Here is a 10909-nt window from a genome sequence, read left to right as displayed (position 1 = left end):
GATTGGCCGCCCGTCTCTAAGGTGAGGCTCGGTAGTTATTAAAGAGCCCCGGGGCCGGGAGTCGGGGAGCGGAGAGCGGGGCTTGAAACTCACTGGAAACTTCAGTGGCGCAGCGACTTGCCCGATTCACTCCAGGAACTTTTCTCTGCGGGAGGAGAAGCGAAGGGGTGCAAGCGCCTCGCCTTTGCTCTCTCGCTCCCCCTCCTCCTCCTCCTCCTCCTCCTCCTCCTCTCCAGCTCGCCTCCCCCCACCCCCCACCCCGAGCGGGCAGCTGCGGGCTGGCCACCGCGCGCATCCCCGAGCGCCCGCCGCCGCCGCAGCCCCGGGACGCGCCAGGCTCCCCGGGAGCCGCTCGCCCCGCGTCCGGGCAGCCGAGGGGAGAGGAGCCCGCGCCTCGCCGCCCCGAGCCGCCGCGGCTTCTCGCCTTTCCCGGCCACCCGCCCCCTGCCCCGGGCCCGCGCATGAATCTCCTGGACCCCTTCATGAAGATGACCGACGAGCAGGAGAAGGGCCTGTCCGGCGCCCCCAGCCCCACCATGTCCGAGGACTCGGCGGGCTCGCCCTGCCCTTCGGGCTCCGGCTCGGACACCGAGAACACGCGGCCCCAGGAGAACACGTTCCCCAAGGGCGAGCCGGACCTGAAGAAGGAGAGCGAGGAGGACAAGTTCCCCGTGTGCATCCGCGAGGCCGTCAGCCAGGTGCTCAAGGGCTACGACTGGACGCTGGTGCCCATGCCCGTGCGCGTCAACGGCTCGAGCAAGAACAAGCCGCACGTCAAGCGGCCCATGAACGCCTTCATGGTGTGGGCGCAGGCGGCGCGCAGGAAGCTCGCCGACCAGTACCCGCACCTGCACAACGCCGAGCTCAGCAAGACGCTGGGCAAGCTCTGGAGGTAGGGCTGGCGCGGCCGGGTGGGCTCCGCGGCGCGGGCGCGGGCGGGGGCGGGGGGGCGCTGGCCCGGACACTCTGCGCGCCCCGCCTCCCAGCAGGAGGGGGTTGCCGGTCCGGGACCGGCCGGCGGGGTGGGGTAAGGTGGGGGGGGGGGGTTGCAAAGAGGAGGGGGAGAGGACGAAGCGTAACTTGGCCCAGAGTTTGACAAAGTTCTTGGATGGGAGGGGGGGAGGGAGGAGGGCATGGTGGGGGGGTGGGCCAGAGGGTGGGAGACCGCTTGTGGGAGACGCGATGGGAGGGGGCGGCCAGCCCTGTCTCCTGTCGCAGTGAAGTTCGATCCCAAGTGGGGGGCTGGGTGGGAAGTGAGGTCAGCCCCTCTCTCGCTCCAAGTGCGCGCTCTCTCTCTCTCTCTCTTGCAGCCCTCCAGCCAAGGAGATGGGATTGGGGTGGTGGGGTGCTGGAGGGGACGCCGGCAGGAATGGGAGGGGGGGCGCAATGGGAGGGGGGGTGCAGGAGGAGCTCCTTGACGATTAAGTGGTTTTGTTTTGTTTTGGAAATGGGTGAGGGTGTTGGGGCGGGGGGGGGGGGGCGGGGGGCGTTCTAACGACAGTAGCGAAGGCGCTTGGAGCCCGGGCAGCGGAGAGCTGTTTTCATCTCCAGGGCTTCCAAGCTAGGCGAGAAGGAGAGAGGGCGGGGCGGAGAGTGACCCGCTCAGGTCCCACTCGAAGAGCCGAGGTTTATTTCTTTGCTTTGCTTTTTCCTTTCTTTTTTCCTTTGCTTTCTTCCTTTTCTCTCTTTCTTTCCCCCGTTCTTTCTAATGGAAGAAGAGTTGACGAGCTGCAGCAGCGGCTGCGGAGCAGGGAGGGAGGAAGGGGTGGTGCGCGCACAGGCCGAGCGGTCGGGGTCACCTCCCCCTCCGGCTCACAGCGCAACCCCCCCCCCCCTCCTCCCCCGTTCCCCTCTGCGCCCCCTCCCCCGCCCGCAGACTGCTGAACGAGAGCGAGAAGCGGCCCTTCGTGGAGGAGGCGGAGCGGCTGCGCGTGCAGCACAAGAAAGACCACCCGGATTACAAGTACCAGCCGCGGCGGAGGAAGTCGGTGAAGAACGGCCAGGCGGAGGCCGAGGAGGCCACCGAGCAGACGCACATCTCCCCCAACGCCATCTTCAAGGCGCTGCAGGCCGACTCTCCGCACTCCTCCTCGGGCATGAGCGAGGTGCACTCCCCCGGCGAGCACTCGGGTGAGTCCTCCCGCCCCAGCCCCGGGCTAAGCGCCCGGCGCGCCCCCCCGACTGGCACAGCCCCGGGTCTGCACGGACCAGGCTCCGTTGCTTCGGGACTTTGCGCTCCCCGGGAGGGAGGGAAGGAGGGAAGAACTGCCCCTAACCCCTGATCCTCCTCCCCTCGCAGCCGGGGTCCCCCCTCCCTCCCCATCTCCAAACGCCACCCCTGCGAAGCCCCTGCGCGCGCGCGCGCGCGCACCCCCTCCCCAAACCCAACCTTTGCATCCCAGCCCGTGAATTTTATTGCGAGGAGAAAAAAAAAAAAAATGCCTTTACAGCTTCACAGGACGTCTCCCTCCTCCTCTCGCTCCAACACCCCAAAAGCACACACAGGGCTCTTCCGCCAGTAGCAGTTTGGTCGCCCCGACCCTCGGGGCCTCAGACCCTCCCCTGATAAAAGGAGGTCGCCCGAGTGTGTACCTGCGGGTTAATCATTTGGCGACTTATCTCCGGTGCAGCGCGCCTCCCTCCCGCGCGGGTGCGAGTCCATCTGACGCTGGAGCCCTTGAGCTCGGAGGGGAGGGTCCCAGGTCCCAGGAGGGCTCCTAAGATTAGGGCCCTTGGCGCAGCCCTTGTGGTTGACCTTCCCCCCCCCGCGCCGCGCTTCTCTTCTACCGCCCGCAGGGCAATCCCAGGGCCCGCCGACGCCCCCCACCACCCCCAAAACCGACGTGCAGCCGGGCAAGGCTGACCTGAAGCGCGAGGGCCGCCCCCTGCCCGAGGGGGGCCGGCAGCCCCCCATCGACTTCCGCGACGTGGACATCGGGGAGCTGAGCAGCGACGTCATCTCCAACATAGAGACCTTCGACGTCAACGAATTCGACCAGTACCTGCCGCCCAACGGGCACCCCGGGGTGCCGGCCACGCACGGCCAGGTCACCTACACGGGCAGCTACGGCATCAGCAGCACCGCGGCCACCCCTGCGGGCGCGGGCCACGTGTGGATGTCCAAGCAGCAGGCGCCGCCGCCACCGCCGCCGCCCCCGCAGCAGCCCCCGCAGGCGCCCCCGCAGCCCCCGCAGGCGCCCCCGCAGGCCCCGCAGGCGCCCCCGCAGCCGCAGCCCGCGCCCCCGCAGCCGCAGGCGGCGCACACGCTGACCCCGCTGAGCAGCGAGCCGGGCCAGGCCCAGCGAACGCACATCAAGACGGAGCAGCTGAGCCCCAGCCACTACAGCGAGCAGCAGCAGCACTCGCCGCAGCAGATCGCCTACAGCCCCTTCAGCCTCCCGCACTACAGCCCGTCCTACCCGCCCATCACCCGCTCGCAGTACGACTACACTGACCACCAGAACTCGGGCTCCTACTACAGCCACGCGGCGGGCCAGGGCTCCAGCCTCTACTCCACCTTCACCTACATGAACCCCGCGCAGAGGCCCATGTACACCCCCATCGCCGACACCTCCGGGGTCCCCTCCATCCCGCAGACGCACAGCCCCCAGCACTGGGAACAGCCTGTCTACACACAGCTCACCAGACCTTGAGGAGGCCTTGCACCAAGGGTGGCCCGATGATCCTAGAAAGAACCGAAGAAATCAAAGAACCAACCAACCAGAATTCTCCTTGGGACCTTTTTTTTTTTTTTTTTTGGTTTTTGTGTGTGTGTGTGTGTGTGTGTGTGCGTGTGTGCGCACGTGTGTGTGTTGTGTTTTGTTTTCCTTACTCCTTAAAGACACTTAAGCTAAAGGCAACTCCTACCCCAGATTCCCAAGACAGACACAAGCGTTTAGCTCTCCAAACGCATTTTACCACCGTCGTCCTTGCAAAAAAAACCAGTGGCCAGGCCACTCGTGTGGCCAGATGGACCCGTGGAGTCGATAAGAAATGGAACTTGAAAACTTATTTTTTTTTCCTTCTTCTTCTTCTTCTTCTTCTTCTTCTTCAAAGCGAGCATGGAGGATAATAAGAATCGTGTGACCAGTTTGCTCAATCTCTCTGCCTGTTTGGACTTTGTAATTATTTTTTAGCAGTAATTAAAGAAAAAAAAAAAGTCCTCTGTGAGGAATATTCTCTATTTTAAATATTTTTAGTATGTACTGTGTATGATTCATTACCATTTTGAGGGGATTTATACATATTTTTAGATAAAGAAATTAAATGCTCTTATTTTTCCAACAGCTAAAAACTACTTAGTCGAACAGTGTGCCCTAGCTTTTCCTGCAACCAGAGTATTTTTGTACAGATGTGCTCTCTCTTACAAAAAAAAAAAAAAAAACAAAAAAAAAACCAACAAAAAAAAAAGCGTGTGTGTGTTGTATTAACATAAAAAAAAACACGAATTTGTGTTATGTGATCAGTTTTGGGGGTTAGCTTTGCTTAATTCCTCAGGCTTTCTGATTCAAGGAGGAGCTGCCTTAGAAAGAAAAAATAAAGGCCTTATTTTGCAAATAATGGAAGTAAACCATAGTCTAGAGAAGCATTTGGTAAGCTTTATCATATATATATTTTTTAAACAAGAGAAAATACCTTGAGCCTTAAAAACCATGCTGCTGGAAAATACTTGTGCTCTCTTTTAGTGCATTTCCTCCTGCATTTGCTTGTTTGCTGCAATCTTAAGAAGTGAAAACCAAGCAAAGGAGATGAAATCTGTTCTGGGAATGTTTCAGCAGCCAATAAGTGCCCCAGCACACTGCCCCCTGGTTGCCTGCGCCAGCCCCATGTGGGACACAGATGCTAGAGCCCTCTCCCTTATGCTGTCACCTGTGCCTCTCCGAACACCAGCAGTTAACCTTCAAGACATTCCACGTGCTAAAATTATTTATTTTGTAAGGAGAGGTTTTCGTTTAAAAAAAAAAATCTTTCTCTTAAATTTTTTTTTTTTTTAATCTTACCTTCTTTAAAATAGGTTGTTGGAGCCTTCCTCAAAGGGTATGGTCATCTGTTAAATTATGTTCTTAACTGTAACCAGTTTTTTTTTATTTATCTCTTTAATCTTTTTTATTATTATTAAAAGCAAGTTTCTTTGGATTTCTTGTCCTAGATTTGTATAATATACATGCCTTTTTGTCTGTCCTTTTTTTTTTTTTCTTTGTTGTTTTGTTGAAAACAAACTGGAAACTTGTTTCTCTTTTTTGTACAAATGAGAGGTTGCAAATGTAGTGTATCACTGAGTCATTTTCAGTGTTTTTCTGCCACAGATCTTTGGGCTGCCTAAATTTGTGTGTGTGTGTGTGTGTGTGTGTGTGTGTGTGTGTTGACACAAAACAATGCTGGCATGTGTCATGGATATTCCCCTGCATGTTCTCTTGGAGAGAGAGTGGAAAGGAGGAGGGGATCAGCCCACCGAGAGACCTGAATTCTTAATTCTTTCTGTGGCTGGAGAGTTTGAGGATTGCTTTTTAAAAAAGACAGCAAACTTTTTTTTTTTATTTAAAAAAAGATATATTAACAGTTTTAGAAGTCAGTAGAATAAAATCTTAAAGCACTCTTATAATATGGCATCTTTCAATTTCTGTATAAAAGCAGATCTTTAAAAAAATATTTCTGTAACTTAAGAAACCTGGCATTTAAATCATATTTTGTCCTTAGGTAAGGTTTGGTTTGTGTTTGTGTTTTGTTTGTTTTGCTTGTTTCCCCCCCAAACCTTTTGTTCTCTCTGTGAACTCATCTTTCCTTTTTTCTTTCTTTTTTTTTTTGTATATTATTGTTTACAATAAATATACATTGCATTAAAAAGAAAACGGCCCTGTGGACTGACTTATTCAAGCCCCATTCTCCCCTTCGAAGGACGATCTGAAGCACTGAGGCCCCAAAGAGATGGTTACTTATTGATCACTGTGATAGTCTCATTATTTTACGTGCAATTTGGTTATCCTGAAGTTGGCACTGACGAAAAGACTGTGTCCCCAAAAATCTACGCGGAAGAATCTTGGAAAGTGTCACCCTGATAGGTCATCTAGACAATTATTTGCTTGCACAGGCAAAAATGTCTGTTGTGGTATCAACAGCCTTATGCTTCGGGGCAAAAGCTGTTCCCCTGTGGAAGTCGGAGGAGAATATTAGACCTGAAATCAGTAGCTTGTCAGTAGGCGGAATGCCAGAGGGGGTGACTTGCCTGTCTGAATTTAATGGAGCAAACTTTCTATTATTATGAACACAGACCAACGAGGGGTGTCCATTGTAAAAGGCAGAAGAAGCCAAAATAAAAGTTTTCGAAGAGGACTGGAGGGAAGTCTGTTCCATTAACCCATTACATGATTCAGAGCCTTCCTGGTCTATCTGCAGGGACAATGGCATGGGATTACCTTATTTTGCTGTTCCCTTCAGTTTAACTCATTCTGAGAAGATGCAAAGCCGTGGTAGAAGTAATAAGACCTAATCCTGTTTTTCTTGGCCTGGGTAAGATGGGAGTTTCCAGGATCAGAGAAACGTCCAGGTCATTTTTCATTAAACAGATGAAATCACTCCTTTCCTCCCACCCCCACACAGACAACCCCCCCACACACACCCCACCCCACCCCCAAACACAGACACCCTGGCGGATTGGGGAAGTATCTCTAAAGGAGGCAAGGCTCTATCACCTCGGGCTGGTTTTACTTCTGGGCCCCTGCCTCCGACAGACCTCACGGGTCTCCAGACTCTCTGGTATCATTCCACATTGTCTGTTTTTGCTTTTTGGGATTGCTGGCTTGCGTCCCACACCAGGATCATGGCAACCAGGAAAATGGTAGTTATCGAATAGAGACATTAGTTCTCGGCCTCCTTTGCAAATTCCTTCAACATTGATCGAGGGCCTGTGACCTGTGGGGTGCTGTGCAAATCTCCCCCTGCCCCCCCACCCCACCCCCGGACGTCACATTCTGTTGCTTGCTCATGCCACAGTGCCCCGCCGGCTTAGGCTCAGAGTCTAGCTTCCATTCTTACAAAATCTCTATTGTTTTTCCCCTTGCCAACACTCACAAAGTCCTTTTAAAAGTGTCTATGGGGTTCACCAAATCTTGTCCACCTTTATTCACCCAAATCCCCGTATCTGTTAAACTCAACACATACCACCCAGTCCTGACCACCCCTTCCCCTACCAAATCCATAATGTTTGCAAGATTGTTTTCTCTTCTGTTAGAAATATGCTCTCTTGCTCAGTGTGTGACCTTCCACAGACCTTCTGAGAGCCAGAAGTTTCCGTTCGGGTATAATCTTGCTAGGTGTGGAAGGGTGCAACTTGTTCACTTTGCTATGCCTTGGTTTCCCCTTTTGTTAAGAATATTTTTAATCTCTCCCTCTTATAACAGGGTTGCTATCAGAGCATTTTTTAGCAAGCGGTCTGGGAATTGACTGCATCTGAATCTTCTGGCCCACACAGGATTCCTACTGCACCCCCCCCCCCAAAAAAGGTAAACAGTGAAAGGGGTATTCACAGGTTGGTTCTGAGACACAGAAAAACATAAGAGACTATGAAGCACAAAGAATTCCTCTGAACCCACCCACTCCCGTCCACCAGATCGAGGCAAAGCCCAGCCCCACCAGATTATAAAATATTTTAGAGGAATTTTTATTCTAAATCAAGAAACACAGAGCTTATCACCCTGACAACAAGACATTTATTGAAAATCTAGGAAAGAGTCCTCCAGAACAGAAAAAGCTTATAATTAAATCCAGGGTTATTTTGTTTATTTGCATTCAAAATAAAACCTTTAAAAAAAAAAAAAAGAACAAACTATTTTAACAAAAAGGGCCCTTTTTTAAATAACAAAAGGGAATAAACAGAACAAACCTCACTTAGTCCTTTGGACTATTATGAAAATGGCACTTACAGATTAGCTTGAGCTGTGTGTTTGGCTTTCCCACCTGAACTCCATCCTACTTCTTCTTTTCCCTGATTTCCACATGGAACATTTTCGAGGCACTGCTGGGGCACCTTTTAAGTTAACTTAATTGATGAACTATCACCGTAGCTGGAGATAGATTTACCATGGATGCTCAATAAGCTTAAGCCTTAGCCCTGGTCACTTGTACAGACTCCTTGTAAGGCCCTATACTTAATCTCATATTTAAATTTTTTTTTAATTAGAAAAAAAATTTTTTAAAGAGTGCCCTCCCTCAAACACACACACACACACACACACACACACACACACACGCGCGCAAAAAAAAAAAAAAAAAAAAAACTATATAAACTCCAGGCCCCACAAAACCTGGATTTGCCCAAGATCAGAGCTGTTGGATGGCAAACCATGACATCAGAGGGGACAAGGGAAATACTTTTATTTCTATTCTCAACAGTACCTGCTTACCCATCAGCAACCTTTCATCCCATCCCTGAACCCAGTGACGATGTCACAGAACACATCCCTGGGAATCTCTGCCGTAACAGTCTACCATGAGACCCTACCCAGTTTTCTTATCCCTCCAAGACTCCGACAATTTTCATTTCTCAAATGATACAATCTCATGGGCATAACAGGGGTTAAATGAAGTAAAGCACCCAAGACTGTTAATTACCCGTCCTTCTATATTTCTTCACACTTCTGACTCATTTCTGTTTTTTCCTATCTGACACCACCTCTTTCCTGCATTTTCTTAGCGTGTCCCATTGACTCTTGCAGCTGAAAAAGATTTGCTGGGCCCTGATTGGGTTATTCCTTGGCCATCATTCACAGACCAGACCCCTTTCACTCACTCTGTATATCTGAAGAAGAATTATTTTAGACCAACCACAGCACAGAGCCGGTAGAGTCGGATTCGGATTTATTTCAAACAACCAGGCAAAATTCAAGGCAATATGTACATTATTTTTAAGCTACTGCAGGACTCATCCCTTGAGATTTCAGGATTTTATAATGAACGTAATCCGATTACCATGATATCCTGCCACCATATTCCACATGAGGAAGACTTCCATTCCTCATTGCCCGCACAAACATTTGCAAAGCATCTCCTGTGGGTCAGGATGCAGCAGCGGACAAGGACAGATACGGTCCCTGCCCTTGGGGGCTTACAATTTACAGTAGTGAAGGCACGCAAAAACCAATCATACTCTGGTATTTTCTAGTTTACTTATGCCATGAAAAAAAATGCAACTGCCTAAGGCCAGTTGGGAGGCTCATCATCCAGGCAAGAGATGATGGTGGTCTAGTCTCAGATGCAGAAGGACTGGGTAGTTCACGGATTTGGGTATGATTTTGATGAAAACTTCCTGGCCTCTTGCTCTCCTAATCTCCATCAATTTTTCAGTGATTAAATTTACTCTGACCCATTTTACATGAAAGCGACCCACTCTGTTTTTACCTTAGTCATTCCTTGCTGGTCCCCTGCAATAACACCCTTAGGCTCTCTACCTCTTGATGAACCACTCGTTCATGCATCACACAAATCTCTTTTTACCAGAGACCTCAAGAGAAGGATCCAGTCTCTGAAATCCAAGAAGGTCCCTCCATCTCCAGAGACTTGCTCAATGCAACCCCACAGGTTTATGGAATCAGAAATATGGAACATATGGTGGGTGGTGTTTTAGTTTCATTGTGTCCTCATTTCAAAAATTCTTTATGCAACATCTCAGCCAGTCTTTTCTAGGATGCTCATATTGATTGAGAACTCACTTCCCCTGTCCTGGAGAGGTTTTTTGTTTTGTTTTGTTTTGTTTTGTTTTTATTTTAGAAAGAGAGAGTAGAGGGGAAGAGAGAGAGGGAGAATCTCAAGCAGACTTCCCGCTGAGTATGGAGCCTGACGTGGGCCTCCATCCCAGAACCCTGAGATCATAACCTGAGCCAAAATCAGGAGTCAGCTGCCCCACAAACTGAGCCACCCAGGTGCCTCTGTCCTGGAGAGCTTTAACTGTGCAAAAGTCTTAATCTCTGCAGTCTCTATCAAGGGTCCAAGCTGACCCCGCTCTATACCAACATGGTGGGAAATCTTTCTTTCAAATGATAGCCCTTCAACTAGTTACACAGTTTTCAAGTTTTCTTTCAGTTTTTCAACATTTCTAATACACTTTACACATGACCTGGTTCCCAAACCCTTCCCTACCTTGTCATTCCTCTTGGAATCTATTTCACTTATTAGCATTCCCCAAATTAATTCTAGGACTCCAAATATGGTTTGACTAATATAGAAGATGAGTCGATTCATCACTTTTATAATCAGAAACTGTGTTTTTATTAAGTTAAAATCGTATTCATTGTCGTGGTAGCCAAAGCATCCACTTATGTTACGGTGAGATATTTCTCACCTATCCTAAAATTATACAACGGAGTTTTTTAATTTCATTACCCAGTTTTACATTAGCCCCTGTCTTGACTGGACTTCATGGAAGGAAAATGAGGAAAAGGGATTTACATCATTGAGCCCTTTTATCATCAAGCCCTGTGACAGATGTTTTATATACATGATCTCATTTAATCCCATTTAATAACCCTTAGAGACAGGTGTTATTGTTACAGTTTTATTAAGGAGGAAACTGAGGCTCAGAGAGATTAAACAATTGGCCTAAGGTCCTGTCACTAGCAAATGGCACAGACAACTACCATTGACTCCCCCCAACCCACTACCTGCCCTCCACCTACTGAATCTTTAGTTTTCAAGGGAAAATTTGAAATAGAGTTTATAATGAGAAAAAGAGAATAAATTCTTATGTTGTAAATTATTTTATAGAAAATCTCTTTAAAGGACAATCTGATCATATGATCACCCCCCACCTCCTGCTCAGTATCTTGCAATGGTTGCCTATTCACTTGGAATAAAATCCAAAATCTCTACCAGAGGATACTCTGGGGGTTTCCAAACTATAGCCCATGGATCGAATCCA

At 49.9% G+C, this 10909-nt stretch overlaps 1 protein-coding gene across 1 annotated transcript; it reads left to right on the top strand.

Moving 5' to 3' along the window:
- Positions 1–54: 54 nt before the first annotated feature.
- SOX9 (SRY-box transcription factor 9) lies at positions 55–5849 on the top strand. The gene is made up of 3 exons (XM_025999662.2): positions 55–892; positions 1877–2130; positions 2797–5849. The coding sequence occupies exons 1-3, from the start codon at positions 462–464 to the stop codon at positions 3651–3653; spliced, it is 1542 nt and encodes a 513-aa protein (XP_025855447.2). The 5' UTR covers positions 55–461; the 3' UTR covers positions 3654–5849.
- The last annotated feature ends 5060 nt before the right edge of the window (positions 5850–10909 follow it).

Source organism: Vulpes vulpes, chromosome 2, assembly GCF_048418805.1.
Source record: "Vulpes vulpes isolate BD-2025 chromosome 2, VulVul3, whole genome shotgun sequence".
Lineage (NCBI taxonomy): Eukaryota > Metazoa > Chordata > Mammalia > Carnivora > Canidae > Vulpes > Vulpes vulpes.
Note: the sequence above shows the minus strand (reverse complement) of the source record. Positions and strands in the feature narration are given on the sequence as shown.

Bases quoted from the DNA above. Each gene is read 5' to 3' on its own strand.
- SOX9 (XM_025999662.2), top strand. From the start codon at position 462: ATGAATCTCCTGGACCCCTTCATGAAGATGACCGACGAGCAGGAGAAG. The intron at 893-1,876 runs GTAGGGCTGGCG...CCCCGCCCGCAG, and splicing joins ACGCTGGGCAAGCTCTGGAG to ACTGCTGAACGAGAGCGAGA. The intron at 2,131-2,796 runs GTGAGTCCTCCC...TACCGCCCGCAG, and splicing joins CTCCCCCGGCGAGCACTCGG to GGCAATCCCAGGGCCCGCCG.